Source organism: Parambassis ranga, chromosome 8 (genome assembly GCF_900634625.1).
Source record: "Parambassis ranga chromosome 8, fParRan2.1, whole genome shotgun sequence".
Lineage (NCBI taxonomy): Eukaryota > Metazoa > Chordata > Actinopteri > Ambassidae > Parambassis > Parambassis ranga.
This window is the reverse complement of record NC_041029.1, coordinates 7,995,697-8,023,694: the sequence shown is the minus strand read 5'-3', so window position 1 is coordinate 8,023,694 and position 27,998 is coordinate 7,995,697. Positions and strand designations below refer to the sequence as shown.

The 27,998-nt window shown below is 41.1% G+C and overlaps 1 protein-coding gene across 1 annotated transcript; it reads left to right on the top strand.

Moving 5' to 3' along the window:
* On the top strand, positions 1-27,951 carry grin2ca (glutamate receptor, ionotropic, N-methyl D-aspartate 2Ca). Its single transcript, XM_028411681.1, has 12 exons — positions 1-426; positions 8,503-9,104; positions 11,339-11,453; positions 15,223-15,434; positions 19,763-19,931; positions 20,905-21,058; positions 21,153-21,278; positions 22,216-22,445; positions 23,992-24,152; positions 24,276-24,463; positions 25,165-25,397; positions 26,083-27,951. Exons 1-12 carry the CDS (start codon positions 1-3, stop codon positions 27,703-27,705), a joined length of 4,239 nt encoding a protein of 1,412 aa, XP_028267482.1. The 3' UTR covers positions 27,706-27,951.
* The last annotated feature ends 47 nt before the right edge of the window (positions 27,952-27,998 follow it).

The following is a 27,998-nucleotide window of genomic DNA, read 5'->3' as shown; positions in this document are numbered from 1 at the left end:
ATGGGCGTTCGTCTAGGCTGCTTGAGCGACTCCCCGTGGTGGCCGCCGCTGCTGCTACTGCTCTCCTGTACTGTTCCCTGCTGTTCAGGCCGGCCGTTTGGGATTCCCACGCCCTCCGTGAACGTGGCAGTGGTGTTCAGCGGCTCGGCATACCAAGCAGAGATCAAGGGGCGGTTAAGCAGGGAAAACTTCATGGACCTTCCTCTGGAGGTGAACCCCATCACTGTGTTGGTCAACAATACCAACCCAAGAACGCTGCTCACTCGCATCTGTGACACCCTCTCTACTAACCGCGTCCATGGCGTGGTGTTTGAGGACAACGTTGGCTCGGAGGCTGTGGCACAGATCTTGGACTTCATTTCTACTCAGACATCTGTGCCCATCGTTGGCATCAGTGGAGGCTCTGCTGTTGTCCTGCCATACAAGGTCAGTGGTCAAGGGGTCAAGAACGGGTTTATAACATACTGACTGGGCCTTCAGCCATACACACAACTTGAAAGCCCCTCATTGTAGGATGACTGAATGTACCAAGAAGTGTTTACAGAAGCATTTATGAGACAATCGGTTCCACCGATTTAAACAGTTTTCACAGGTGCAGCATAAAGCAATGCAGCTACTTGTGTCAAGTCTGGTCAAAGTCAAGCTTTTCCATTTATATCTATAATAGCTTGATCCTACATGCTGCATGTCAGATCTTAACTGGCAACTAAGTGATAACTACAGATGTAAAGTAGGGGCTTTTGCAAATATGGTAACCACAAAACACCTTTCTAAAAACACACCACAGGTCTACAAACAAAGAATACAGAAAACAATGGTGAAAGTAAGGAAGAGGAGACACAAATATACTTCCTGGCTTCCTAGTTTATATTTGTAGCTTTATGCCTTGTGTCAAGTACCTTTATAGTATATAAGTGGTTTAGTCTTTATTTAGAAATTAATCAGAAAGTCAATCACTTCAAACTGCAATTTGCTAAATACTATTTCTTTTGATCACAATTCCACCTAAGATCTGTTTCATGAGAACAGTTAAATAGTGAGAAGCCTGCACACACAGTCATTTGAGTGTTAATTACATCAGCTGCAATGAACATTACACAGGAAGACAGGCATAATCAGTCATTTTAAATGACTCACGGATTAATATCAGAAATACCAGTCTGCTCAGAATGGTTTTGCATAAGGAAGAAATGAAATAGGCAACGTTGTCAAGGTCAAAAATTAAGCATATATGCCCTAAATTTTAATATGAATTGGGTGTTTGTTGGTCAATTGATGTGACTTTTGAATCTATTTTAGTGCTGTATTAATATAACATGCTGTGTAAACTCTGAGGTAACACACTGCTACAGAGGTGCTAGTGACACAAACAAACAATTAAATTGCATTTCAGTTGTAGCTGGAAGGCTTAGCAGCAATGATCCATCTATAGAAGCAGTAACCACTGCAAAAAGCTCAGCCACAGAGACCAACCATAATCCTTTCAAAACTGCTTTTTTTCTGGTGGCATTTCTGCGTGAGAGACTATGGCGGCAACGTGTGATAGAGGATAATGTTATGTCATGTTGATAGAGCCTTTTTACACATACAGAAGCCTAACGTCTGAAATGTTGCAGTCTCTAGCTATACCTAAACTTACATGTATGGTTAAGTTTGAGTCCAGCATGATCTTTTTCTATTTTGAGTCAAGGCTCCAGGCATTCTTCATTTTGTAAGAAAGAATGAGACACTTTTAAAGACCCCGGTTATTTCCTTAATTCATATGGGTTTGCTCCCCTTGTCAGCTGCATCCATTTCAGAAAACATGTCGGGTGATCTTGCCATCCGCATGGCTTCTCGAGGGTAATGAAAGAGATGTCACTCAGCAGGTAATGCCTCCTGCTGCTCATTTACTCTCTAACTATTCAAACTTGAGGACAGAAAAAGCACATCAATCATAATGAATTACAGAATAAACACATGTAGTAAGAAATAAGCATAATGACAATGGCTGGCAACTGTTGAAATGAATGACTACTCTGCATTAGTAATTAGTCAGTGAAGGAAGTTGAGACCATTATTAAATGCCATTTAGCAAAGGCATTAAAAATGCCTTTCAGAACAGTAAGTGCATGCATTATTAATATAGATGGTCCCAGCTGGAAACCAAACGCAATCTTCTGCTACCCACTGAGGTACAAGGTCTCTGATTGACATGTACACCTCCCTGCCTCGCTTGATAAATTTGCTAAATATAATTTCTTTCTGCAGTAAATGTGTTTCATTTCTACAAACTAGCAGTTACTACCGAGTATTTAAATTAAGTATGCCTGGCACAGTCAGCTGCTGATATTTTTGTTTGATGTACGATGATGACTTATTGAACATTCAGGGACCACTACAGACAATTTAACCTGAGCTTGAAAAGTTTTTTTTTTTTTTTAAACCAAACCGCATCACTAAATCCAGTTTTATCAAAATCAGATTAAAACTTTAATTCAATGTCCACGGTTCATTATTCAAGATCAAAGCAGTGGTAATAGCCAGTAAACATTTGTGTCTCAGGATATCTGTGTCTATTTAATCAATTATCAATGTTTAAATGCTTTAAATTGTAAATGTAACAATGAGCATGTGACAGCCATGTCCCGGTTATACGATGATGATTTTGGTCCAAACCTCTTTTCAGTCTCCTCATAATCAGGGATACCACCCGTCGATTGATTTATGGGGCGCTGTCGAGGGTAGTCAACAAGGCAATGGGCCTCATTCATTTTTCATGCTTATCACTGAAAGCACAGTTTGATCTTTCTAAAGGTGACAGCATAAAATTAGGTGATAAACCGATTCCTGCCCTCGGGACATTTCAGTTTGTTGATCGGTAATATCAGAGGATGTGTACGATTAGCCCTGTCATTTTCTATTCAAAAGCAGCCAAAGTTAAAGTGAAGACTGGAGATTTTTACCCAAGTTAACTCGGTTAGGAATTCTCTTACATAAGTACCTATTTAAATTATCAGCCATGTTTCACTTGACAAGTGTGCAAACAGCAGATAAATTAATACCAATAATTATAGCTGACACACATTACTCAAATGCTTGTGAAGTATACAGAGAAATGAACAGGGAGCCAGTTTGAAAGCTTTGTCCCACAGCTTGAATGCCAGAATAAGTAATTTGCCACTGCTGCATAACAATGCTGCAGCTGCAGGAAACACTATAGGTATCTTAAAGAGAGGCCAAGCCCTGCAGGTCAACTGAAGGAAACACAAATATACAAAACACCCACAAATTAAGAAAATTAAGCATGTGCCCAAAATAGTCACACTACCAAATACAAAAGCAATGCAAATACCAACAACAGCAGCAAATACAAGATGCTAATGCGCTGCTAAGTCTGCTAGTCATCAAGAGTGATGGACATAAGATTTAACTTAACATCCTGAGAGAATTACTCATTACCTTGAACTGTCAGCAAGTCCCAGCCAGGTCACTCTACCTCTTTGTGGTACTGTGGGTTTCTGAGTGTGTTGCATTTGCATTGTGTTGATGAAATAATTTACTTAATTTGATGGGTCAATTGCTGGGCATGTGTTTTCTTAAGATGAGGCACAGAGAGCTCTCCATCATAGACAAAGTTATAGTAAGGGTTTCTATACTGACGTGAGTCTTATCCTCTTAATATGCATTTAGTTCAATATCCTGACCTAAAATTCAAAGCGTCCTTTGAAGCATCCACAGCTACGGTGTGACAGATCAGATCCTCTGAGCCAGAGCGCTTTAAGTGAACAAAACGTAAGTCAGACACGAGCAAAACCCTGATTGTCTTTGCAAGAACATAAGCCTGAGGCTTTTCTCAAAAACTAGAGCAGTTCCTTTTTTCCTCAGTCTGTCTTCACTACTTTTTTGAAGTCACTTGTCTCCACTTCTGCGCCCTGCATTTTAAAACTACCTGTCTGAGCTGAAGCGAAACAGGTGCACGGCAGTCATACAAAGCAGGCAGGGGCAGTGTGACAATATGTTAACAGTGAGTACATGCAGAGGCACACAATGCTCTTCCAATGTGAGGCTGTGAGATGTAGACGTTGTAGATCATGATTAAGAGAAAAAACACGAGTATATTAGGTATTATAATAGCCTTCCCTACCAAGTGATAAATAAGAACGCATATCTTGTGCAAACAATATGCCCTAAAAAGTAGATTACAAGCCATTTATAACTTTTATAGGAAGCGGTTAAAAACTAAATGTGAAATCAAACAACTTCTCTTCATTTTGCTTGTATAAAAATACATAGAACTGTCACACTTTGATGCATTTCATTTCAATCTGCCTCTAAACAATCTATAGTGCATCATAATTTCTGTTGTAAAAATGGCAAATGACCAGTAGTTGTGTATCTTTCCTGGTCTAAGTGACGTCAGCAGCACAGGATGGTGGTGCCAGGGCGCTTTCTGCTGTGTGGCGGAGGCTGACATATGTCGCAGCAAAGAGCCGTGGCCAGAAGTCGCTCCTCACAGAGCAACAGAGAGTGAGGGAGGGAGAGATGGCTGCAATTGAGTCACATGATCGGTGGAACTGTACACCACCGCTTTATGTTTCATATCTTTACAACACAATTACCACAGTACAACCTTTCATTGTGGGCTTTAGTCCCTGACTTCAGTATCTTGTTTAGATTTTTGGGTGCATTCCAGGTCTATGAATAGACGTCACCCATGTGAGTCATTGAAATAACCTTCAGCTCTCCACTGAGATGTTTTAGAGCAGTTATAGATCAGTGATTGTGTTTTAGACAAAATCACTGCTTTACACACAACTCTACACTAAATCCTCAAACAATAAAACATCAAGCTACAAACTAGAGAATTTAAAAATAAAACATAAACAGTAAAACTTTATATTTTACTTGTAGTGTAATTACAGCCTTGAAACGCTTTTAACTCTGTATTTGTATTTGTAACACTACATTGTTACATTACAGATCAATAACAGACAGAAAGTGGTTCTGTGTTCTGCTGCCAACCTTCAGATATTCTGGTTGCCTGAGCATTTGTACAACATCTAAAGACTACAAAACAAGACACAGTATAGCAGCAGAGAGATCAAGGTTGAATGTTCTTTTTTTGTTTTACATTTAAATGTGCATGTCAGGAATAGGAATACATGTACACATTTATTTTCAGAAGATTAGTTCAAGCTTCCGAGACAGGTGATTGCTACTGGTGGACAATTCATTTGACATCTTGAGTATATAACTGTGACAACTGGTTTCTTTCTATTCCCTAAAACCACATGCCTTCGACGGCGCTGTGCATGCTCTGCACACTGACGAGGCGGTCGTGACTTCAGGCTTTGAGCTGCAGCTGAGCCTGTGGTAATGCCCCAGGCTCATTTGGACTGTGCTATCAGTCAGAGCTCTACTAATTGAGCTGTTGAGACTGTAGTTTGCAGGGTACTTTAATCTGACAGACCCATGGGCTAGTAAGTATGTACAAAGCATACAGAAACATAAGTCAGTTCAAAAACAGACACACACCTGCATAGACATTCTCTGACACCTTGGCATCTGTCGGAAAACAAACTGATTGTGCACCACTGCAGATGCAGGAACCGGTGGCTGCACATATAGGACTAAGGTAATAACGGTGACAGATTTGCTGTGGGACAGTGAGGGGAAGGGAAAAATTAGTAGATTTATATGATCTTCTCAAGCTCCTCCGTGACTAACCTGCATAAGATCCCTGCACCCAGCATGGATGTATGCAGCAAGCCAGCCTTCAGTGCAATCTAATCCATCTAAGTCCAGAGCAGGTCCTTACACTGAGCAGAAACCAATTTCTAGTAAAGACACTGATAACTGCATGTCATCAGTATTAATCAGTAACTTAAGAGAGCAAGAAAAAATAAGAAAAAATATGGGCTTTGGGTTTGGGACTATTAAAGGGTTAACCCTTTAATACTATTAAACTATTAAAGGGTTAACCCTTTAATAGTCTGCTCAACCATTTGGTAGAGCACATTTTTTACATCTCTACCACTCGGTTGACATATGCTATGATCAAAAGAATCCACTAGATATCTCTCAACAAGTGCTTCATCAAAGTGCCGCGGCAGAAAGACGAGCCAGGAAAGGGTGGTTTCTGGAAGATTGACCCGCAGTATGCCGAACGCCTCCTTAGTGGTGCCTACAAAAAAAGACGAATACCACCTGTCCAAATCAATCCCACCCTCCAGAAGAGGCTCAGGCTCAGGCTCAGCCTCCAGCCCCAGTCCACAGGTCCTTGCAGCACAACAGGGGTTCAGGAAGGCCTGTGCATCAACCCTGAATCCCAGCCACTTCTCTGGGAGTTTGAAGAGGCTGACCGGTGCTGGGACCCCCATCTAGCTGAGGTCATGCTAGGGTCATGGCCGGTAGGCAGGGGAAGAGGTGGGAAAAAGAGGAAACATTCACTGAGCTCTAAAAATGGTGTCACCAAAGTCCCCCGACGTTCAAGCTCCCCTCTGCTCTCTGTGGACAAACAGAAGGAGATTGGACCTCTAAAGGGGGACTTTGATTGGGATGCCCTGGCGGACTCTGCCCTCAGTGGGGAGCTCAGTTCGGAGGGAGGAGAGCCTCTGAGCCCCATCACGAAAGAGGAGGACCTGACAGTGTGGACCCACATCTCCTCAATTGAAGCTCCTGCAGGGATATCCACATGCTGGAGACCCAGAGGAGACACGGTGTGTCTGACTTTGATGAGGAGACCTTCCTTGCCACGGCCTTCCTAGAGAATCCCTGGCCTGAAGAAGAGCAAGGCCGCAGTGATTTTCTCTGTAGCTCCACTTTTAACCTGGACCAGCTGTTTGACCTTGAAGACTCATTAGGTGGAGACCCCAGCAACTGGATTGACACCCTTCTTTGAGGAATAACTGCTATCCAGGTCCTCTTAAACAAAACTCTTCTTAACACTACTGGGGAATACCAGAATTTTTTTTAAACTGACAAGAGCCCATCACTAATTCTTGTGCTGTTTTACCCATATGCTGTTTTGACAAAGGAAAAAACAAAATGTATGTTATTGGTGCCCCAATGACATAAGAAACACACAAAAAAAATGTCATTGCTTGTTTCTTGGAGTGAACATCAAAGGGTTAACGAATTTCAAATGAAACAGAAGAGCTGCCAAAAAATAGATATTCATTTTCTTCTTTGCATTTATTATAAGTTTATGGTTAGGCAACTTTCTCTTATAATTAATAAAATTAATGGTACATCAAAAACTATACATGAAATACTTTTTCTATATATATTCTGATGAAATAACAGCAGTGCCAAGAGAAATAGGGCAATGGAAAGGGAAAATATTTTCAGGAGTGTGAGCTTGTTACAGTCAGAGGCACAAAATCAGTGGATTTAGCCATGACGTCTGAAACTGTAAGACGCTCATACATCACAAGCCCGCTGAACTTCTCTCAAGGACAAGCAGGAGACAGAAAAGATAAGATCACAGGCCTGTTTGCAGTCCCAGGATACCTGACCCCGCCATTTTCTGAGCTCCAAGAGCTCCCTGCTTAGGATGGAGTGGTTGCTCCCCATAGAGGAAGAGGGTCAGGAGGGGCCACCTACCTATCAGCCTGACAGAAAGCTTCTATACCAAAGCTCACACCACAGTCAAAACTTGTTTCAACACGACAGATGGAGCAAAGTGGGAAAAAAATGTCGTCATTAAACCTCAAAAAGAATGATGAACCCTATTACTGTACACAACAATACACTCACACTAATGTCATGATTCACAACTTAATGGCCTTTGTTTGTACAGCGTAGCAGAGCACAGAGAAGGTACAATAATTGGGTACATCAATCATCCCAGTTCTGATTCTGAACCCTTTCACTTTTATATTAATTGTGTTTTTATCTTCTCTAATATGACATTAAAGACAGTAACTTGAATTACTTTACACCATGAGAATTTTCCCTTTACCAAACATGAGTTGAAGCAAGAGCAATACCTAGGGAATAGGGAAAAAACCTACAGGGAAATGCCTCTTACAAACCAAGATGCCATCAAGTATATTTTGTCTTTCGCAATCCTTGTGATAATACACAACAGACAACCCATCCACACTCTTTTCTCAAGGTCAATGGATTTTCAGAAAAGAGATGAAAAGCAGAGCAAGGCGCAATTCACGGTGATAGTGCCATCCCTCTGAATTTGCAAGTATGACGGCCAGTGTTTGCGCGGCAAAAGTAAGACATGTGGGTTTAAGTGATGAATGAGTCTGCAGCTCCTGGAAGAGCAAAATAAAGCAGAACCACTTAGCTCCTGTCAAAGCTGTACTACAGACCCTACTGGTGGAGCATCTCACTGCTCTGTGTGTGGGATTTAAATTACTTCTCTTGGCATGAGGAAGGTGCTCTAGAGATCTTACTGCACACACTACAAATTTAATTAAGATAGGTAATTTTGCTTGTTAATAGAAAGCTAATTGTATGTAGTGGGTTAACCATTAAAGTTGATATGTTTTCCCCTTTCAACAGGGTGAAGGCTCCAACTTCCTTCAGCTGGGATCCTCAATCGAGCAGCAGATTAATGGCATGTTCAAGGTGATGGAGGAGTACAACTGGGACAGCTTTGTTGTCATAACCAGCCTCTACCCGGGTTATGAAACCTACGTGGATTACATCAAGTCCTTCACGGACACCAGCTACTTCATGTGGGATCTGCAGGACGTCCTGACCTTTGATATGTCCGCCGACAGTATGAACGACATACGTGCACGGAGGCTCCTCCAACAGATTGACACTCAGGTTCTGTTAGTCTACTGCTCACACGAAGAGGCCCAGTACTTGTTCGCCATGGCAGCCGAGGCCAGATTGGTGGGGCCAGGTTACATCTGGATTATCCCCAGCCTGGCTGTGGGGAACCCAGACATCCCTCCACCAGACAGCTTCCCTGTGGGGCTCATCAGTATCATCACTGACAGGTGGAGGATGAGCCTGAGGAAGAGGGTGCGCGACGGGGTGGCCATTGTTGTGAAAGGCGTGCAGAGCTTTCAGAACCAAAGAGGCTTCATTCCCGAGGGTCACAGTGACTGTCACAACCCCGTCAAACCATCAGCTACAAATGACACTCTGTTCAGGTAGGTTAGACGTTTTACTGGTGACAGGCTATACCTTGTGGTTCTATACGTATAGGTACAGTGATGCACTAAACAGAAAATATGTATAAAACTGAGGGTTCTTCACAACTCTGCTCGGTGTGAACATGAGATATGAACTGTGTACTTTATGGCATCTCGTTTGTTGTGTTTAATTGTACACAAGCACTAAGGATACTACTTTAATTTAAAATTGAACCCCTGAGTGTTGAAAAAGCACTCAGAAAAGCACCAGCTGTTATTGCAGCTGCGCAAGATAAACCAAAACAACAACTGGACAACTTCATGACATATAAATCTGCTAATTAGTTCAATTTCTTTCTTTTGTCTTCAAATAGTCAGGTTTTTAAAAACCAAAAACTGGCTTGTTTAAGGTTAGAGCAGTCGCAGGTATAAATGAAATCATTTATCAATTGTGTCGATTGTGTAGTAAGAAACACCTCTATGCTTCCTGTTTTGGCATTGCCTCCTACAGCAGACAGCCAATAAAAATAATAATAATACTAATAAAAAAATCTTGTTTGGGACATACAGATGATTGCTGTCTGATGGTTGGGGGTCACAGTGAATAACTCAGACTTCTCTGTGGGACCTGGCAAAAAAGAGGATCAACAGTCATTTATTTATTCATGACTTCCCATCTGTTTGGTGCTGTGGAGCACATTTTATGGCATCTGTCACTCTCCCAAATTGTGTCTTCTGTCCTGCTGCCATCTAACTCAGCACAGAGCAAGCTCGTAAATCTTTCGGAGACTGCAAGGTTGTTAAACTGGAAGGTAGCATGTTGCTAATGAAGGATAAGTTCCTCAAAAGAGCCTTTTGACACCATCTGTGCATTTTACTAGAATTTTGATTTTAAACACTGTTCATTTGGATAAGCTTTTGTTCCATGTAAAATGAAAAGTCATTCAGAGAGTTTGGAAATGTGTTTTTGTAGATGGTCACCAAGGGCCAGTATGCATCATCAGACACTTGCATTATGAAACAACCCTCTCCCTCTGATCTCACAAGTCATTTTTCTTTCAAAGTCTTTGCAGCCTTAGGGGAGACAGCTTTTCCTCTTGTAAACCAAAACCATCCATAAAAAAGAGAAATGGTGATCATGATCCCAGGCTTTGATACAACCCCTCCATTTAAACATACTAAAGCCAACAGGCACGATTTGAGCAGTAACATGAAGGTTGGCGAGAAAGAACAAAGCTCTTTGAATTGGCTGTATAGTCCAACCATCTCTTCTCTTTTCAACCAGATCAAACGCCAAACAGCCCCTTCAGTCCTCTCATGTGTCCTCACTTGATTGGAGATTTCAAACAAGCTTTTGATAATGAGTCAGCTCACCTGTTAATGGGATTATCACGTGTTACCAGAATAAATAGGCTTTTCACACAGACCAAGCGGAAGGCCATTCTCCTCCCAGCAGGCTTTCATCACCTCTGCTGGAGTGGTGGATGAGGCCAGAGAGCAGCGCAGCAGATCTAATATCACAGAGTGATGAAATTAAGGAATCAAAAGCAGCAGATAACTGTTTTTTATACAGCAGTAATGGGACAGGCAAGCCAAGTACTGCATTCTATTTTTGGTGGCAGGGTGGTGGCAACATCACAAATCAGGGTTAACAAGTTAATCTATCAATCAAACTAGTTTAACAACTATTTCTATTTACAATAACAAATGAAGAAGTTTTGATGCTTATCTCTGCTATAAGCTACAGCAAAGTGTTGCTGTTTTCAGTGGATGGTCAAACTTAACATGATATTTAAATGTTGCCATTTTAATCTCTTACCACTTCTTGTCCATAGGTATTCATTGATTCAAACAGATTTTCTCACCTCAGTCATTTCCAAAGTCATTTCTCACCTCACTGTTTTAGAAGATCAAATGTATCAGGTCAAATTAACAGACCTTACATTTTTAGCCACTGAACATCACATCAGTCACACCAGCTCCCACTAATTAACATTCAGATCATTAACAACTTGGGGGAAAAAATGCTGAAATTAAACTTCTGGCTGTCACTTGTGACATTGCTCCAAATGACAATTTCCAGTTCCAAGTGTCTCAGTTGCTGCAGGCAATTTAAGAGATGTCACCTTAGGCTTTAGAAAACTGATTGGTATTTATCTGTAGTTTTAGAACTAAACACCCCCCACTATATACAGCAGTTTGACTGTGGCAAAATTACCGTAAGGTGTGCAGCTCTTTTTTTTTCTTTTCAGGCACATGCTGAATGTAACATGGGAGCACAACGACTTCTCCTTCAACAGTAACGGCTACCTAGTGAATCCAGCCATGATAATTATCACTCTGGACAGAGAAAGACAGTGGGACAAGGTAAGCCTTTTTAACGACAGATGATGGTAGATATTTTTACCTCCCATTTGATCTGCAGAACAACTTAAATATTTGCTATCATCATTATTTAATGCACAAACCTACAGTTTGGCTCATAAATGTGAGAAAACTGAAGACCTTACTGCAGTTACAGCATATTGGTAAAAGCTGATTTCACACATCACTGACCTCTTTAGACTAGTCAGAGGACTCAGAGCTCCACAGATACCAATGATCTGCTTAATGAAGGATGATCTCCTAATCGCCCACAAAGCTCTACATTTCAAACACACACACATGCCCGTCACCTGCTCATATCTACATCTCTCTGAAATCTATTAAACAAAAACTCATACATAGGTAAGTGCAACAGTTTAAAAGGTAAACAACAACAAAGTTGGTGGCAGTAATGCCAAACAAACTCAAAGAAGAAGAAGAAAAGTAAACAAAAATGGATGCTGGATTTTTCCATCCAGCAAACATCAAAAAGAAAAGCCAGGTTGGGTCAAGTCGTGGCAGGAACGAAAATCTGCTTTAGTTAAACATCACAATTACAATGAAACGCTACCAGCATTTAAAAGCCGGGTTAACCTCACGGTAATTTGGTCTTGTTCACCTTTAAAAGAGGGAGAGGAGGTTTGGTCATTTTGCACCTTTGTTTGTATCTCCTTCATGTATCGGTTCTAATAATTCTAGATACTTGAGGTGTGGGGAAAATAATAACTGTATGGAATATATCTAAAGCCAATGAATAAATACCATACCTGCAGAACACAGGTTAAAAAAATAAAAAGCAGAAGCAAACAACTTTTGATGCAATTTTCTATTGTTTGCCTGATGAGCCGTTTCTTATCTGAACAACCAAAAACAGTTGTGTCCACTGTTTTCCTCCAGTCCTGCTGCTTTGACGCTCATGTTGAAGGGCATTGTTCTCCCCCTGCAACAATCCCAGTAGATTAGGGAGGTTTTTAAACCATCTTCGCCTACTTGTCCTCTGTGCCATCAAAGACAAACAGAAAAGCCGGCTCTGGAAATAATAAGTTCTATTCCAATTTCATAAAAAGAACACAGATGCTACAGGACTGGAATTAAATTAGACTCAACATAAATGGAAAATGTTACTGTAATGTGCTTGGACAAACCTGTTCAGTTGAGGTTAGCACGTTTAATCAACCCTCATATGGAAGACAGAGTTGAAGGTAAATGTGTCCTATTCAGTCCCTGACTCCAGCACTCCTCATTTCCACCGTCCTGACCTTTACATAAACCTTTTGAGGAGGGGAAAAGCCCTTTTCTCACCCCTTCAGAGAACAACACTGAGCTCATTTCACAAACGTTTGGCAAAGATGTGTGAGCCAATCCGTTTTTTTTTCTGCTTAACTTTGTCTTGCCTCTGGCCCCTTTTCTCTGAAAGCTGAAAATCAATTCCAGCTTTGGATTGCCTCTTTGCTGGCCTTCTTATTGTACATGTTGCAAAGCAGCCAGTCTGTTAAGTTCATATATCACCTCTGAGCCAGCAACAGCCTGACACTTTACAGATAGTTTGAATTACCAACCTTATTTTTTTTAATCATTAAATCTTTATCACTACGATGCTCCTATCACACTGCTGTAACGTCATTGTTCAGCTGCAGCTCTCATGTCTCCCTTTAGATCTAGATGTCAAAGATGGAGGGAAGAGCATGACAAAAGAGAGAGAGAGAAGTGACAGAGGGAAGAATGAAAACTATTTCTGTCATTGCCATTATCTGACAGAGTGATATACGGGACTGAGAAGCTGCCACTCTCTGGCTGTATATCTCTGACAAACACAAACCCTGAAATCAGAGTCTCCCTGCTGGAAAGGATTCATGAGCTAGGATGAAAAAAAGTAATTGTATTTTCCCAGTGGATATTCTGTAATTTCTCTTATTTTTCCAAACAGGTAATTGTGCACCTCCTGGCAGAATTGGCATAAGCTCTATGAAGATGTTTCCGCTTCCTTCCTTCCGTCTTTAGAGATCACACTAGTTTTTAATGTTCTGTATCTAACCGAGGGCGTCTCATTGTTTTCCAATATGAATTGAGATTTTTGACCACTGGGACCTGATATTTTTTCATCTCATGATGATCTCAGATCATGTCCCTGTAATTTAAAATTCTGATTGACTTGATTAAATGGCTGTGAAAGAAGCAGCGGTTAAAACAGCGGGATTGATCAATATGACTGACAGGAGCATGGAATAACAGGACAGTCCAGAGAGAACTGAGATATTTACATTTTCCCCTCAGTCTTTTCATTTCATTGTGACAGGCTGTACTGACTGGTGTGATGAGATAGGATTGCCCCCCTTCCTGCATAAACAACAGAGATTATGTGGGAGGAAAAAACATTGTGTCCACACACACTGACACTTTTTTCAGTTCTCTAGGAAGTTAATGGCATTTACAGAAGACCAGTCGAGTGAAGTGCAATTCACATATTAATAAGCTCATATTTGCACTGACTAAGTGGAACGATTCCATCCACTTTCTCACGATAAAACACTTAGAATAAAGACAGCTGCCCCCTGCCAAAAATGTAGACTGCTTGCTTGAACTGGAGTGATTGATACTGGTTATGAAAAAGTGATGATACAAAAGCCTCTCTGTTCAGAGATTAGACCTAACCTAACCTAAATGGTTTGATACACAGACCAATCTGAGAGGTCACTGAAGGAGAGGCACTTCAAAAGACCACTTGACAGGTGTCACTGTGTATCACCAACCAATTCTAAACAATCATTTTAACAAACCAGAAAGTTGTACACCATAAAAAGTATTGCGTTACTGTGGCTAAAACTAAAACACACCCATATTTGCTAGTCGCAGGAGCACTGATTGGAGCCTGGCAAAATGAAGTTGTTTGTTTGTGAGCTCATGAATCTTACCAGAGTCCAGGTTCCTCCTAGCAAACAAATTAAGAGCCCCGGTGTGCTTTGGATTGGATTCTATAACACACGCTTATGGTGTAATAAATATAATGTTTATAATACGGCAATATTGCATAACTGATTGCTTCATTAATTTTTTTAATTACTGGCCTGTAAATGAGAGTCTCTAAATACTTTCTGGGGAGTTAAAATAAATCTTAAGTAATATAAATTCAGCTATTGCAGCTAATCCAGTGTAGATGAAAACAGAGATATAATCTGCTTAGTTGTGGCAGCCAAAGCATCTACCGGACATGTAGGACATGTCAGCGTGTTTAGTAATTGGGGTTCAATTGGTCCTGTGTGACCTTCATTCCTTCATTTCACAGCCTTATATTAGGAGGAGGAGTCAGACGGGCCAATTTGTGAGATGCTGTTCTGAACAGGTCATGGCTTGAGCTTGAAATATTTAATTCCAGATCATTATTATGTATTAAGCTCATGAATGCTCATTTCCCTGCAACATCCAATTAAAATTAGCTTACTGCTGATGTAGCAGGGGGTGGACTACACAATCCCACAATCAATTTCCTCTAAACTACATATGAACTAAGACTCTGCTCATTGCACCAAACCCAAACAATCCAATTACAAAAATACTGTAAGTCCATCATATATACAGCTAAAAAAGGAGGATAACTGATATTATGCATATTTTTTCATGTCCATGTTAAACAGGTTTCTAAATCCTTGAGGCCTTTTCACAAGAATCCTTGTTTTTCTGCACTGTAACAAATCAGCATCACGGTGGCCATCTGGAGTTTGGTGCAAAGATTTTTCACTGCCTCACCCCTCCTCTCCTCTCTCCACTCCTTCAGGTTGGAAACTATGAGATGGGGATCCTGCAGATGAGATACCCTGTGTGGCCGCGGTTTGGCTCCTACCTAGAGCCGGTGTCAGATTACAGGCATCTGACTGTGGCCACGCTGGAGGAACGGCCCTTTGTCATTGTGGAGGCAGTGGACCCTCTAACTGGTACATGTGTTAGCAACACTGTACCCTGCCGACGACAGTCAAACAAGACAGAGGCGTAAGTCGAACTTGAACTTTAAACCTATTTTTTGGAGGCTGTAAAGACAAATTATGTGTTTTGAGTTACACCCTAATTAGTCTGTACACCACAAAATAAGACAAGTAGGACAAAACATTCAATTAATTACACATCTGACAACATCTGAAGCCTGGTTATTTTTATCATGAGCTTATTACTCCAAATACAGGCACTTCTAACAATTAGGACAACCATAATATATAACACAACCCAATCTGAGCTGTGTAAGTATGACTTTTAGGACTCTATTAAATTGGCCAATCACAATTTTACAGGGGAAAGTGTAACTACAAAAAGTAACCCATTACGTTACTGTTAGCAGCTAAATTTGACAAAGTGAAATATAGTTGAAGAACTTTAATTTTTGGTCAACCCTAATTGCTTAAAACTGGCAATCAATCAATTTACCAACAGTTTACCAGCGGTGTGCAGCTTTTGTCTTATAAACCAAACCTCTATGTGACATCTTAAAGACATTATACCTTAAGAAGAAGTGCTCTAAAATATTTCATTTGGATGTCTTGGGCTTCAATATCTACAGTGCATGCAGCATGTTGCCATTAATTGGCTCCATTCTCTGATCATTGACTGTTACCTACCAGTGTATCGACCATCAAGAGTCTAATACACCATTTTATGCAAACCCACTTTATATTGCTGCACAGTCCCACATGCACTCTCACATGTTAACATGCCGAGCTTAATTGATTTTGTATCTAACTTGAGAGTGCCATTAAGTATGAGATTAAGAGGCTCTTCCCCTGCCATTAGCACATGCATGGCTTCTTATCACTCAATGAGGTAAGATTCTCATTAGGCTGCTTGGCCAGAGTGCAATATCCATGGGATCACCCTGTGACCCAATCAGGGAAATATATGTGCTGCATGGTGGGGTATCAATTAGATGGGATAAGGCCATGTCATCAATCCTGGAAACCTAGAGACTGATATTGGTGTTCATTAGTGGGGGAGAGAAGCAATGGCTATTATCCATTACTGACAGTGTTAACGAGATGAAGGGAACAGAAGATGAAGATGACGACCCTTCACTGTTATGGAGCACTGTAGTGCTTTATCGCTCACGCACCATTCTCCTTGTCAGACAACGAAACATTTCACAGAGACGCACAAGAATTCAGTAGTCAACAGTCAGTCAGAGGTTCAATGAAGCAGTCAGGTGAACAGATGAAGGGGAAAAAGCGACCAATAAAAGACTGCAATGAAGGGTGAAAAGTTAAGCTATGACAGATCTCTCTGTATGGCCAGAGTAAGCAACCATAGGATTCTTTTATTAATTATTAACCTGTGGATTATTTTTATGGTTCAATAAGTGTTTGATTTATGAGGAATATTCTCATTTCTGTGTGACATAAAATTCTTATATCGATTGGTACATTATAGGTATATTATTTATTTTAACAAGGCACTAAAACACTTCAGGAGCCTGTCATTTTTGTTATGAGTGCAGTAACTCGTCTGTATATTCCAGAGGAAAAGATATGATGAAAACATCAATTCATTGTTATATCAAATGTGACCTTGGTATAATTGAAAAGCAAATTATTTTTTATTTCCCAGTTGCGTACTCAGATGTGGACGTACATATTTGTAACTTTGGCAAGTTCAAAGCCTTTCTGTATCTAAATGTTTTCCATGGCATTGAATTCCCCCGCAGCTCTGAACATGGCCATAATTCAGAACCACATCATTGCTTTATAAATGGTAAGCCACTGGTCATGTAGGTTCTCCATTTCAATCCCTCAACCCTTGGGCCATGCAGTCAGCTTGCCAGGCAGACCATCTGTGTGTTTCACTCATGCGTCCTAAGAGAGGCCTGACAAACATGCGCCAGTGCTTGGCTCTGACTTTGCTAAAACAGCCCACAGCAGTGGGCACAAGACAAGCTCTTTGCTTTGAGTAATGCGAGGTTTCCAGTGGGATCAAAAAATCTGAATCTCTCTTCCTCACTGTCTCTGAACACAGAGAGCTGGATTTCTCTCTCAGCTGACAAAGATTAATTCAAACACGGCAGCCTGGTGAAAGGTGGTATTGACCTGAAAAGATAATGCCATCATACATTAGCTGTATTCAATTGGAGTTACATCATAAGTTGATTTAATTAAAGCTGAGAGTGAGTTCAGCAGATGAGCTCTCCAGGGTCTTGAAGCAAAAGGACCAATACAAAACACCAGAAACGCATTGATTGCCTCACAAGCTCAGGTTTAAAATTGTAGTGTCTTCAAATACCATTTGATGTCAGTGTAGCCTATACTCAATACTTTGACTCTAACATTCCCAGATCAATGTTAACCTTTTTTCTACTGTATTTCCCAATGTCTAATCTATTCTAAACTGTTGGTCTAAACAACCAAAATCATAAGCAGCACCCAAATTTAATGCATAGCAAATATGTGTCCTCCTCTTCCTTGTTCTCTTAAGTATTTTACGGTCCCTCACATTTTTTTAATACTTTGCAGGACTTAAATGTTAAAAAAAACCACTGGTGTAGAAAAGAGTTTGCCTTCTTCTGCACAACCATCACTATTTGATTTAGTCTAAAAAGTCTAATGTCACCATCCATAAAGCACCCTTAAAACATTATTCTAAGAATGTCTCTAATGCACAAATTTGCAATAATTCCCAAAGAACCATTTTAATGCAACCAGCAGCTGAGCTAAAGCCCAGGCCTGAACCCTGGCAGCTGGTGAGACAGGGGATGTTGGGACCACAGTGTTTACTTGTGGTCTGCTGTGGCAGCCTCGTTTCCCTCTAAAGTGCTCATTTGTTCCAGTTTGGGGTGGCACTGTTCTGCCTGCTGTTCCAGCCTTGCCCGTTCATTTTATCACCTCCTGGTCTTGATGTGTGGGTGCAGAGTCCATTAGACCGAGGGTCTGTGGGAGGTTAGGGGTGATGTGTCATTAGCGCTCTCTGCATTGCGCCCATGGCTCACTGGTTCGTTGCCACCTCACCGCACACTACCCACTTTATGTGTTACAACAGGGGTTCATTTTGGTTTCACTGAGCCACTGTCCGCGGAAAAAATAAGCCAAAATGGATCATCACATTTATCTAAAATGATTCATAATGTTTATGAATCAGTAACAAAGTAGAGATTTTGTGGCTGATGTAAGATATGTGCATAATCTGGCCAGTGATTAAAGTAAGGTTTACAAAAATAAATCATGATCATAACAACTTTATAACTTTAAAATCATTTAAATAAAATGATAAAATAAATATTTTGCAGCTATTCAACATGAATATTTTTCTTCAGCAGCACTCCCACACACTGAGGTAGACAGAGAAGTACAACGGCACAGGATGATTTTTACGTAGCACTACATGTCATGCTTTCTCCCTTTTTCCTGATATCGCTACTATTATCTTTTGTGTGTGAAACTGAAGGACATATCCACATTTCCTCATAATCCTGCTGATAAGTTTGGGGGAAGTTGATTTCAACTCTTACATCAGCCTCTTTTGCTTGGTATGCAGAACCTTTAACTGTCCATTTTGTTTCTGCTGCCTGCTCTCTCTGAAGATCAGTAGTTTCTGTAAGCAGACACGCTGTGCCTTTTTAGTCTGGATCACTCAAACAGATTGGTTTGTGGTAGGTATTACACAGGTGTATCATGTCAGAAAAACTGTTGGCAAACTGTGGCAGACACCACATAAGCCTGGTCATGGACGGAGCAAGAGTAAAGTCTGAGAAAGAAAAGAGGAGCAATGTGCAGCACTACAGCAGTAAAGGCTTTGCAGAAAAACAATAACAGTTGAACTGAATGATGACGAGAATGGCAGACTTCCAGCCATAACAACACATTTTATATGCTGTATTACACACGAAGAGGCTGCTGTTAATAAACTATTACAGCAGTTAAAGTGTGACAGGAACATGGATCTTTATTTTCATCAGTAAAGGATGCCAAGAGTTTATGAGAACATGGTCCTGATCTTAAGTAGCCACTACATAAGGGTATGTAAAGACTGGTGTAGATGGCAAGTCGCCATCATTCAGTACAAATGATCCTGCAGTGAGTTTCCCTCCTATTTGCCATTGTTTGTTTGTGATTAATTTGTGTTGGATTTGTTTTGGTCCTCCCAGCTGTCCATCCATCTGTTAGGGCCATGACTTAAAACCGCAAGCCTGTGGAGTAGCTCCAACTTTCCCTCACATGTCTACGTCTCATGTTGTGATGTCACGGCTCCTGTCTAAACTTTGAAGAGATGCCCGGTCATCTCATTTCCACAAGCTCAATCACCTTCTAAACGATCTGTTTTTTTTTTTTGTTTCTCTTCTTTTTCAGCATTGTGGGTCACACTGAGCCTTACACAAAGCTATGCTGTAAAGGCTTTTGCATAGACATCTTGAAGAAACTTTCCCGAACTATAAAGTTCTCCTATGACCTCTACCTGGTCACCAACGGCAAGCATGGCAAGCTGGTGCGGGGAATCTGGAACGGGATGATCGGAGAGGTATGAATTACAAGCTGCTAGTTTTACATAGCAGCAGTTAGCTGATTCTCTTCTGTGGCAAAACATACATTCACTTTTCAGGAAGAGCACAGCAAATGTTGAGGGAAAGGTCTGTAATGATGAAGTTTAATAAAGTTGGGGTGAAATGCTAATGATAAAGAATGAAAACCTTAAGAGAAAAGTCTCTTATGATAAAAAGAAAAGTAGAAAGTTGTGATTAATAAGGACGTGAGTGGGTACCAAGGTCATTGTGGTAGTTGAAGAAGGGACTGTTGTAAAAAAAGGAGGAGTAAGCATCTATGTGAATAATATCCACTCAGTCTCCTCTGGCTGGCCCCTCCGCTTGAGAAGTTGGAAGATGCAACATTACTTGGCTTTTTCCCCCCATTTTTTTCAAAAACAGGAAAGCTATTGTGCTCAATGAGGCATCAGCCTCCATAGGAAAGCTAATGGCTTGCATGAGGCAGAGTGTCTGGACTGTAAATCCACAGCCTCTCCATCAACATGATAAAGAGTTGTGTGGTATATGGCTGTGAAGGCAGGAATAGCTCTGGCATTTGAACTGTGGGAGGTTCAAACAAGAGTCAAAACAGCATCACCATGATCATTTTATTTCTACGACCTGATGTAAAGCTGTAGGTACAATGCTATATGCTGCAATAACCTGTAATGGATTAGAGATGGATTAGATGGCAGGTCATGCTATACAATGCCCTGTTCAAAAAGGCAAGATAACACTGAGAGAGTCTTTTGATTTCTGTCAGTCTGGCTGCTTGCTAGCGCTGGAAGAATCAGACAGTAAATCACCCTGAGAGACAGAGACTGTGTGTGTCAACTTCACTGATAAATGAGATTTATCGCAAAGGTCAGCGGTGGACGTCTAGTATAATGTCACTTCGCAGGAACCGATTTATGATCACGCAACACACACATCTGCAGTTTCATCCCACCAAAATCTCTTTTTCTGCCACAGGTGTTCTACAAACGAGCAGACATGGCAATCGGGTCACTCACTATAAATGAAGAGCGCTCAGAGATTATTGACTTCTCAGTACCATTTGTGGAGACGGGGATCAGCGTGATGGTGGCTAGAAGCAACGGAACAGTCTCACCATCAGCTTTTTTAGGTTAGAAATATGCACGGGGGGGCATCAAGACAAAATGCATGGAAAACACAGTATATGTATTCTAAGTCCTTGGTTGTACTTTCTGTCCCTACAGAACCGTACAGTCCAGCAGTCTGGGTGATGATGTTTGTCATGTGTCTGACCGTTGTGGCCATCACAGTCTTTGTCTTTGAATACTGTAGTCCAGTTGGGTATAACCGCAGCCTGGTCAGTGCCAAACGTGAGTGCTAACAACAAAACATCACAACTACACAACACCGAGGAGGAAAAAGAGTATGAATGTAGACAGAAAAGGATTGGACTTTGCTGTAATCTAATTATAAGTATATTAAAAATATTCTACACTACTTTTTATGTTTATTTCTTAGATTTAGGTATGCAGTTTCAACAATTTAAAATAGCAGTAAATAATCAGACATCTGATCTGATCAATGTAATCAATTTAATGTTGACAGACCTGAACTTCTACAGATGTGCAACACTGCAGTCACAAGGGGATCAAGAAGCTTTACAGAGCATGGGATATCCAAGCCTATTTACAGTGGCCACATATTGGATCAATGCCTGGCAAATTGAGATACTGCAGTTTCATTTCAGAGCCACATGATCTATATAATGGATGAAAAAAGGGACACATGGGCTAAGCTCCCGACCTGCCTTTTCATCTTTATCCTGTTATATGTTTGTGGTTTTTATATATTTTATAGTAAAGTTTAGTTTACCGTACTTTATTTATAGCGCAAGGTATAACAATAGAGATTCAATTTAGTTGTGTACATTTATTTTTAGAATACACGTGAACCGAGTTACTCTTCAGTTTGGCTAAAATTATTTGTGTGTTATTGTTTTCCGCCAATTTGTATTTGGATCTAGAATTATGGAACTAATAAAGGATTATTTTATCTAATTTTGTACAAAACATATTGGGCATACAGTAGAAAATGAGGTTTACATGTTTTATTTCACGTTTACCTTCATTCAGGACATATAACAATTCCCATATTTCATCTTTCTTTGCTTTATTTTTAGGTATTTTAGGGTTTAAACCTAAAATGTTACAAGACATTACATAGGAGTAAATGTGATTTGCTTTGACCATCTTCCACCATGTATAAGCTGATTAAGTCCTATCTGTTTTTGACTTTTGACTATTTTAGATCCCGGAGGCCCAACCTTCACTATTGGAAAGTCAGTGTGGCTACTGTGGGGAATCGTTTTTAACAACTCTGTCCCCATTGAGAATCCAAAAGGCACCACTAGTAAGATCATGGTCCTGGTCTGGGCTTTTTTTGCCGTCATCTTCCTGGCTTCCTACACGGCCAACCTGGCCGCTTTCATGATCCAGGAGCAATATATCGACACAGTTTCTGGACTGAGTGACAAAAAGGTACAGATCTCTGTCATTGACAGTCCTGTGCGTGCGGGTGTGTTTAATGTACAGCTTAGGAAAAACAGTTTATTTTGGGTGTGTAAACAAATGGGTGGTAGAGCTATGAACAGTAAATATCCAGAAGTGGCAATGTCATAGCTGTGACTTTTCACTTTCCCTGTGAAACATAAAAGGGTTCATAGAGTAAGTGGTGAAATTGAATTACATACCCCAACTCTTTAGAGGGGGATGTCAATGGGAAGGCTGTGAAATGTAATACACAAGTGGATTTTTCTGGGCAGACAGTGATTATAATTTTCTGGTATTATCTTATGCATATTTGTCTGGCCTGGGGATGTGTTTTATAGGAGTATTGACAAGGAAATCCATGTTAAACCATCAGCACAAAAATGATTTGTAGACTCTTTGCTTGCAGGCGACTGAAGGGATTAAAGAGGCATTTGAGGAAAAGACCAGGCTGTCCACTGCTCATTACAATTCTAGCAAAGTCGTTTACAATTCTCGTTTCATTATACATTAACTCTGCTCTGCTCTGAAAGAAACAGAGCCATTTTGACAGCGAGTCCATAGATTATTGAACAGCATTCTGCAAGTGAGAATAGAGCTGAACTGCTAGTTTGTCCAGCTGTGCTGAACCCCTAAGGTTAAGTAAATGTAAATGAGGTACAAGATGAAGCCACAGAAAGTGACCTTGTATCAGAGGAGAGAGTGATAAAGATGAGCAGATCTGCTCTAAGGACACCGGGCTGCGTTAAGGCAGATCATTACCTCACTGCAACAGAACAGACACTTCACTTACAAGAAAGGTCCTTGTGAGTATGTGTCATGTTACATTTGACATCCACCTGGTACACAAAATTAAATTAGCCTATCAACATGTACCAAGATATTCTGGCCAAACAATTACCTTTTTTGAAAAGATCCTCTGATACTGCAGATAATCTGTGTTCTTCCGTGCAAGGTTAAAGAAACACAACCTTTTAGAAGCTGCAGGTGTTTGAGTTAATTCTATCCCACACAAACTACTTAAGCTCAAATTGTGTCCTTACCATGTATCATGAAGACATCCACAGAAGGTTAATGAAAGGGTGCAATTTTTGTGTTTCCCTCTTGTCCCTCTTCCACACAGATAATTAAATGCATATAGAACAGCCAAAAGCAAAATGATGAAATGAGACCTTCATTTATTACTGCAAAGAAGAAATTGATGTATGAACTTTAGATCCCCATGGACACAGTGTCCTCAACACAGAGTTCATTTCTGATCATCAGATCTTCAGATTGTAGAGTTAGATGTGCACAAGTGCAAGATAAGTTCAGAATTGAGGGCAAAAATGTCACTGTATTGGTATCTCTAAAGTACATCTGGGCTTACCTGTTATGACTGCATTTCAAACAAAATCACAAAATGCCAGCATGATGAGACAAACTAAATTTGATCAAATGTCTTATTTTAATTTTATTTATTTGTAATAAAATTGTGTATTATTAAATAACATGGCCATTCAGCATTATCATTTTCTTACCATATCTCCCGCAACAGTTTCAAAAGCCACAGGAGCAGTACCCTCCATTCCGATTTGGTACAGTCCCAAATGGCAGCACAGAGCGCAACATAAGGAGTAACTACCCTGAGATGCATGCCCACATGGTCAAATACAACCAAAAGGGTGTAGAGGATGCCCTTAACAGCCTCAAAACAGGGTAGGTGTCTGCCAAGAATCACAAATATATACTGCATGTTTACACAGCATAAGTGTGTGAAAGCAGAGCCAAACAGTTGCATGATGTCCAATTGAGTGAAAATCCTGTTCTGTACCCTGCTAGTAAACTGGATGCCTTTATCTACGATGCTGCTGTGCTGAATTACATGGCTGGCAAAGATGAAGGCTGCAAGCTGGTGACCATTGGCAGTGGTAAAGTATTTGCTACCACTGGTTATGGCATCGCCCTGCAGAAGGATTCACGCTGGAAACGACCCATCGACCTGGCCCTGCTTCAGTTCCTGGCTGATGGTAAAACTTTCATACATATATATATATATATATATATATATATATAACAACAATGATGCTGAATTTGACCAAAAATATATAGGGTAAAATATAACGGTGAAATTGATTCAGTGGATTTACAAGTCATACAAGATTGAAAATGAGGCACTGAAACTCTTTAGGCAAAGGATTTCATTGCCTTGTGCAAATGTCTGGCCACCTTTGGCAGAATATGCAATAGGTGGTTAGAAAGACAATAATACACACTGCATAATGCAGCATGTGCAGTGCTGCAGTTTTATTACTTTTCCTATAAGCTGCAAAATTGTGTGATTTCAACAAAAAGTCATTTTGTTTTTGGCAACAAAGGATTATAAACAGTTAGAAAACAAACATAAAATAGAGAAGTCACAGGCTGAAAAAGCTAAAGACCACTGGCTTATACTAGCTTACAATTTGCAAGAGCTATTATTTGTTCTTCTTTTTACGAAAGAACAGCTGCTGTGTGATCAGAATTTTCAATGTGCAAAAACACAAACAGAGGACTACAACCTTATTCAGATGTATCAGGGGTGCTGATTATTTGAGAGAATTTCATTATCCCATGCAAATGCATTTCATAGGAGATTGGAGGGTGTTCCATTACTTACTGAAAGTCCCCAAATAATACTAGTGTTATGCAGATAGGGCTTAAGCCTTTATTCTGTACTCCTCACTCACAGGTGACACACAAAAGCTGCAGACCGTCTGGCTCACAGGCATCTGCCGCAATGAAAAAAAAGAGGTCATGAGCAGTAAGCTGGACATTGACAACATGGCAGGGGTCTTCTACATGCTGCTGGTTGCCATGGGCCTGAGCCTTCTGGTTTTTGCTTGGGAACATCTGCTCTACTGGAAACTACGACATTCAGTACGCAAATCAGAGCGTCTGGACTTCCTCCTAGCCATCAGCAGAGTAAGTAATCCTCACATATAAAAGTGGTTTATGTTCTTACCCTTTTTACAAAATGTGTATTTGGTGTATGCCATCTAGGAAGAAACTGCTGCAATATGGGTGGTTATAAAACCTGCTATCTCCTTCTGAGATTCTATATTCTTCACAGCCACAACAGTTCAAGGGCAGCAATAATAAAAATTACAGTAAATAAAAATGATCTTAGAGTAATAAAAGTACTTCATGGACAGTTGCTGAAATAAAGTGATGGTCATGATACCCGAGAAACTGAATTTAAATTGCTCCATTAAAAATCCTTCATCTGTGTGTTGAAAGTAGTCAAAGGTGATTGTATTAAGTATTCTAAACCGATACACACATTTAAAAGTAAAATAAAGCTGGTGGGATACAAATGGAGAGACTTATATTGTAGGTGCATAATCAGCAGCTCTCTCATTTTTATGCCTGAGCTGTTTCATGATGCAACATTTCAGCAACACTGACATGAAACTACCAGAAACAACAATAAATCTCTTTCTGTTATTCATTGAATTGTTATTGTTGAATTTGTCAATACAAAGGTTATTAATCACAGCACCTGTAGCAAATAATAATTGAAAACCTTTGGGAGTCCAGTGGAATGTGGGTTTATTCTACCACCTGATGAAGCTTTAAAATTAAATGTTGCCTTTCCATCCATCTGTAGGGCATCTACAGCTGCTTCAATGGAGTAGAGCAAAGCGACCACAATGGGAGCATGCAGAGTCCAGACGTTACAACCAACTACTCACAAGCCAATATGTTAAAGATGCTAAAAACAGCTAAGGACATGGTGTCCTCTGCCAGAGTGGAAAACTCTCTTGATAATGCCACCAAAACAATAGAAAACTGGAGCAGGAGGGGAGCCGACAATGTGCGGGCTGGCCTACCACCCAGAGTGATGACCACAGACATGGCCCATGGCCGTCTTCCCTATATCTCAAGCATCACAGACAACCATTCACCATACCCACAGAGGGCCATAACACCCACCTTCCCCATTCACTACGGGGACACTTCTACTCAACCCCTTCTTGATAAGCCCCGGGTGGTAACCCGGCCCAGCCCACTCCGCTACACACTGCCTGCTCGCAGCAGTCAGCATGTCTTAGAAAGGACTCTGCCCATCTCCAGCCTCAGCAGCCCTCACATCGCAATGAGAGATTCTGCTCCTTCTGGAACTCCCAACCCCCACCACAGCAGCAGGCTGTATGTGGAGAACCAGGCCCGGCACCCTACATCCACCTTCGTCCCTTACAGAGAGTTCCAGGTGCCAGATATTTATGTGGAGCACAAAGGACCACTGAGGAGGAAATTCAGCTACCCACCAGACTGTGTGAGCCGGAGGAGGAGGTCCCATACCTATTTGTTTGATGCAGCAGACCCCAGAGTAAGAGCGGACTATGATGAACCTCGATCCTGCCTTGCTGAGTTGAGGGCCAATCACCTACTGAACAACCATACACCTGATGCAACTGCCATGAGCTGTACGGCAGGACACTACCCCAGTGGCAGCACCAGCTGCAACTCCTGTATGAAGTCTTACCTGGAGCCTGAAATGGAGGACATACCACTCCTGGGTAAGGACAAACTTAACCGTCGAGCCTCATTTCTCAAAGCTACATGGGGGAATGACAGAATCCATCAGGTAGACGAAACAAAGCCGTCCACATCCACATCTCCCTCCACCCGAGTAGATATGCCTGACCTGTTTCCACGTGTGGTAGTGGCTAACCCAAAGCCCCACAAGTTATACGGTAGTCTGGGGCACAATCTGTCCTGCTACCCCTTGGCTGCTGAGCCAGCCTACTTGGACCCAGCCCACATGGGTTCCTACCCCTACAAGCAGAAGCTCAAGTACTCCGAGTCCACCCGGCTACCCTCTTACAGGGAAGCTATTCTGCAGAATGCAGCTGCCCTGCGCCGGTCCTCTTCCACAGTGGTACACAGACACTATTCCACCTATCTGAACTCATACACAGACTTACCAGTGTATGTTGGGCCACTAGCCCAGGGACCACCCCAGTTCTACAGCAATCCCAAGGACATGTGCCACTTGTTTCCCTGTACAAGCCACTGCCCAGAAAATGCAGCAATGCTGCCTCGTATGAGTGACAGGCAGGTGGTTTACCACAACAATATGTTTGGGGCATATGATGGCACAGGAAAAAGGGAGGACCCAGGTTCTGGAAGCAGAGAGCGGAGGCAGGTGTTGGTGGCGCGCAGAGTCAACAGTCCCTATGTGCCAAAGCCCTGGGGCAGGGTATCCAGCCTGGAGTCTGAGGTTTGAACCACCATCTTTATTGGTCCTCTAACAGGCTCTTTGACTGAGTCCCTCTGATGAGGGGAAAGCCTGGAGGTTCTCCCCTCAGCCTCTGGATAAAGCAAAAATTAAACTCTACACCAATAGTGTATTTGAGAGTGTTTACTCTCAATGATCAGTGCAATAATATCTTGGGCAGCAAAACGTAAAGAAGACTTAAAAGCAAATTACTGCTGGGACTTTGTAAGCCAAACTTAAACTACTAATAAAAGAAAAGGCAATGTTGAAATGTATTTAATACATAAGAATTTAACCTGATT

Excerpts from the sequence above, each read along its gene's own strand:
- grin2ca (XM_028411681.1), top strand. The coding sequence starts at position 1 with ATGGGCGTTCGTCTAGGCTGCTTGAGCGACTCCCCGTGGTGGCCGCCG. Across the intron at positions 11,454-15,222 it reads GAGAAAGACAGTGGGACAAG|GTTGGAAACTATGAGATGGG; the intron begins GTAAGCCTTTTT and ends CCACTCCTTCAG. Across the intron at positions 22,446-23,991 it reads CTGGACTGAGTGACAAAAAG|TTTCAAAAGCCACAGGAGCA; the intron begins GTACAGATCTCT and ends CTCCCGCAACAG.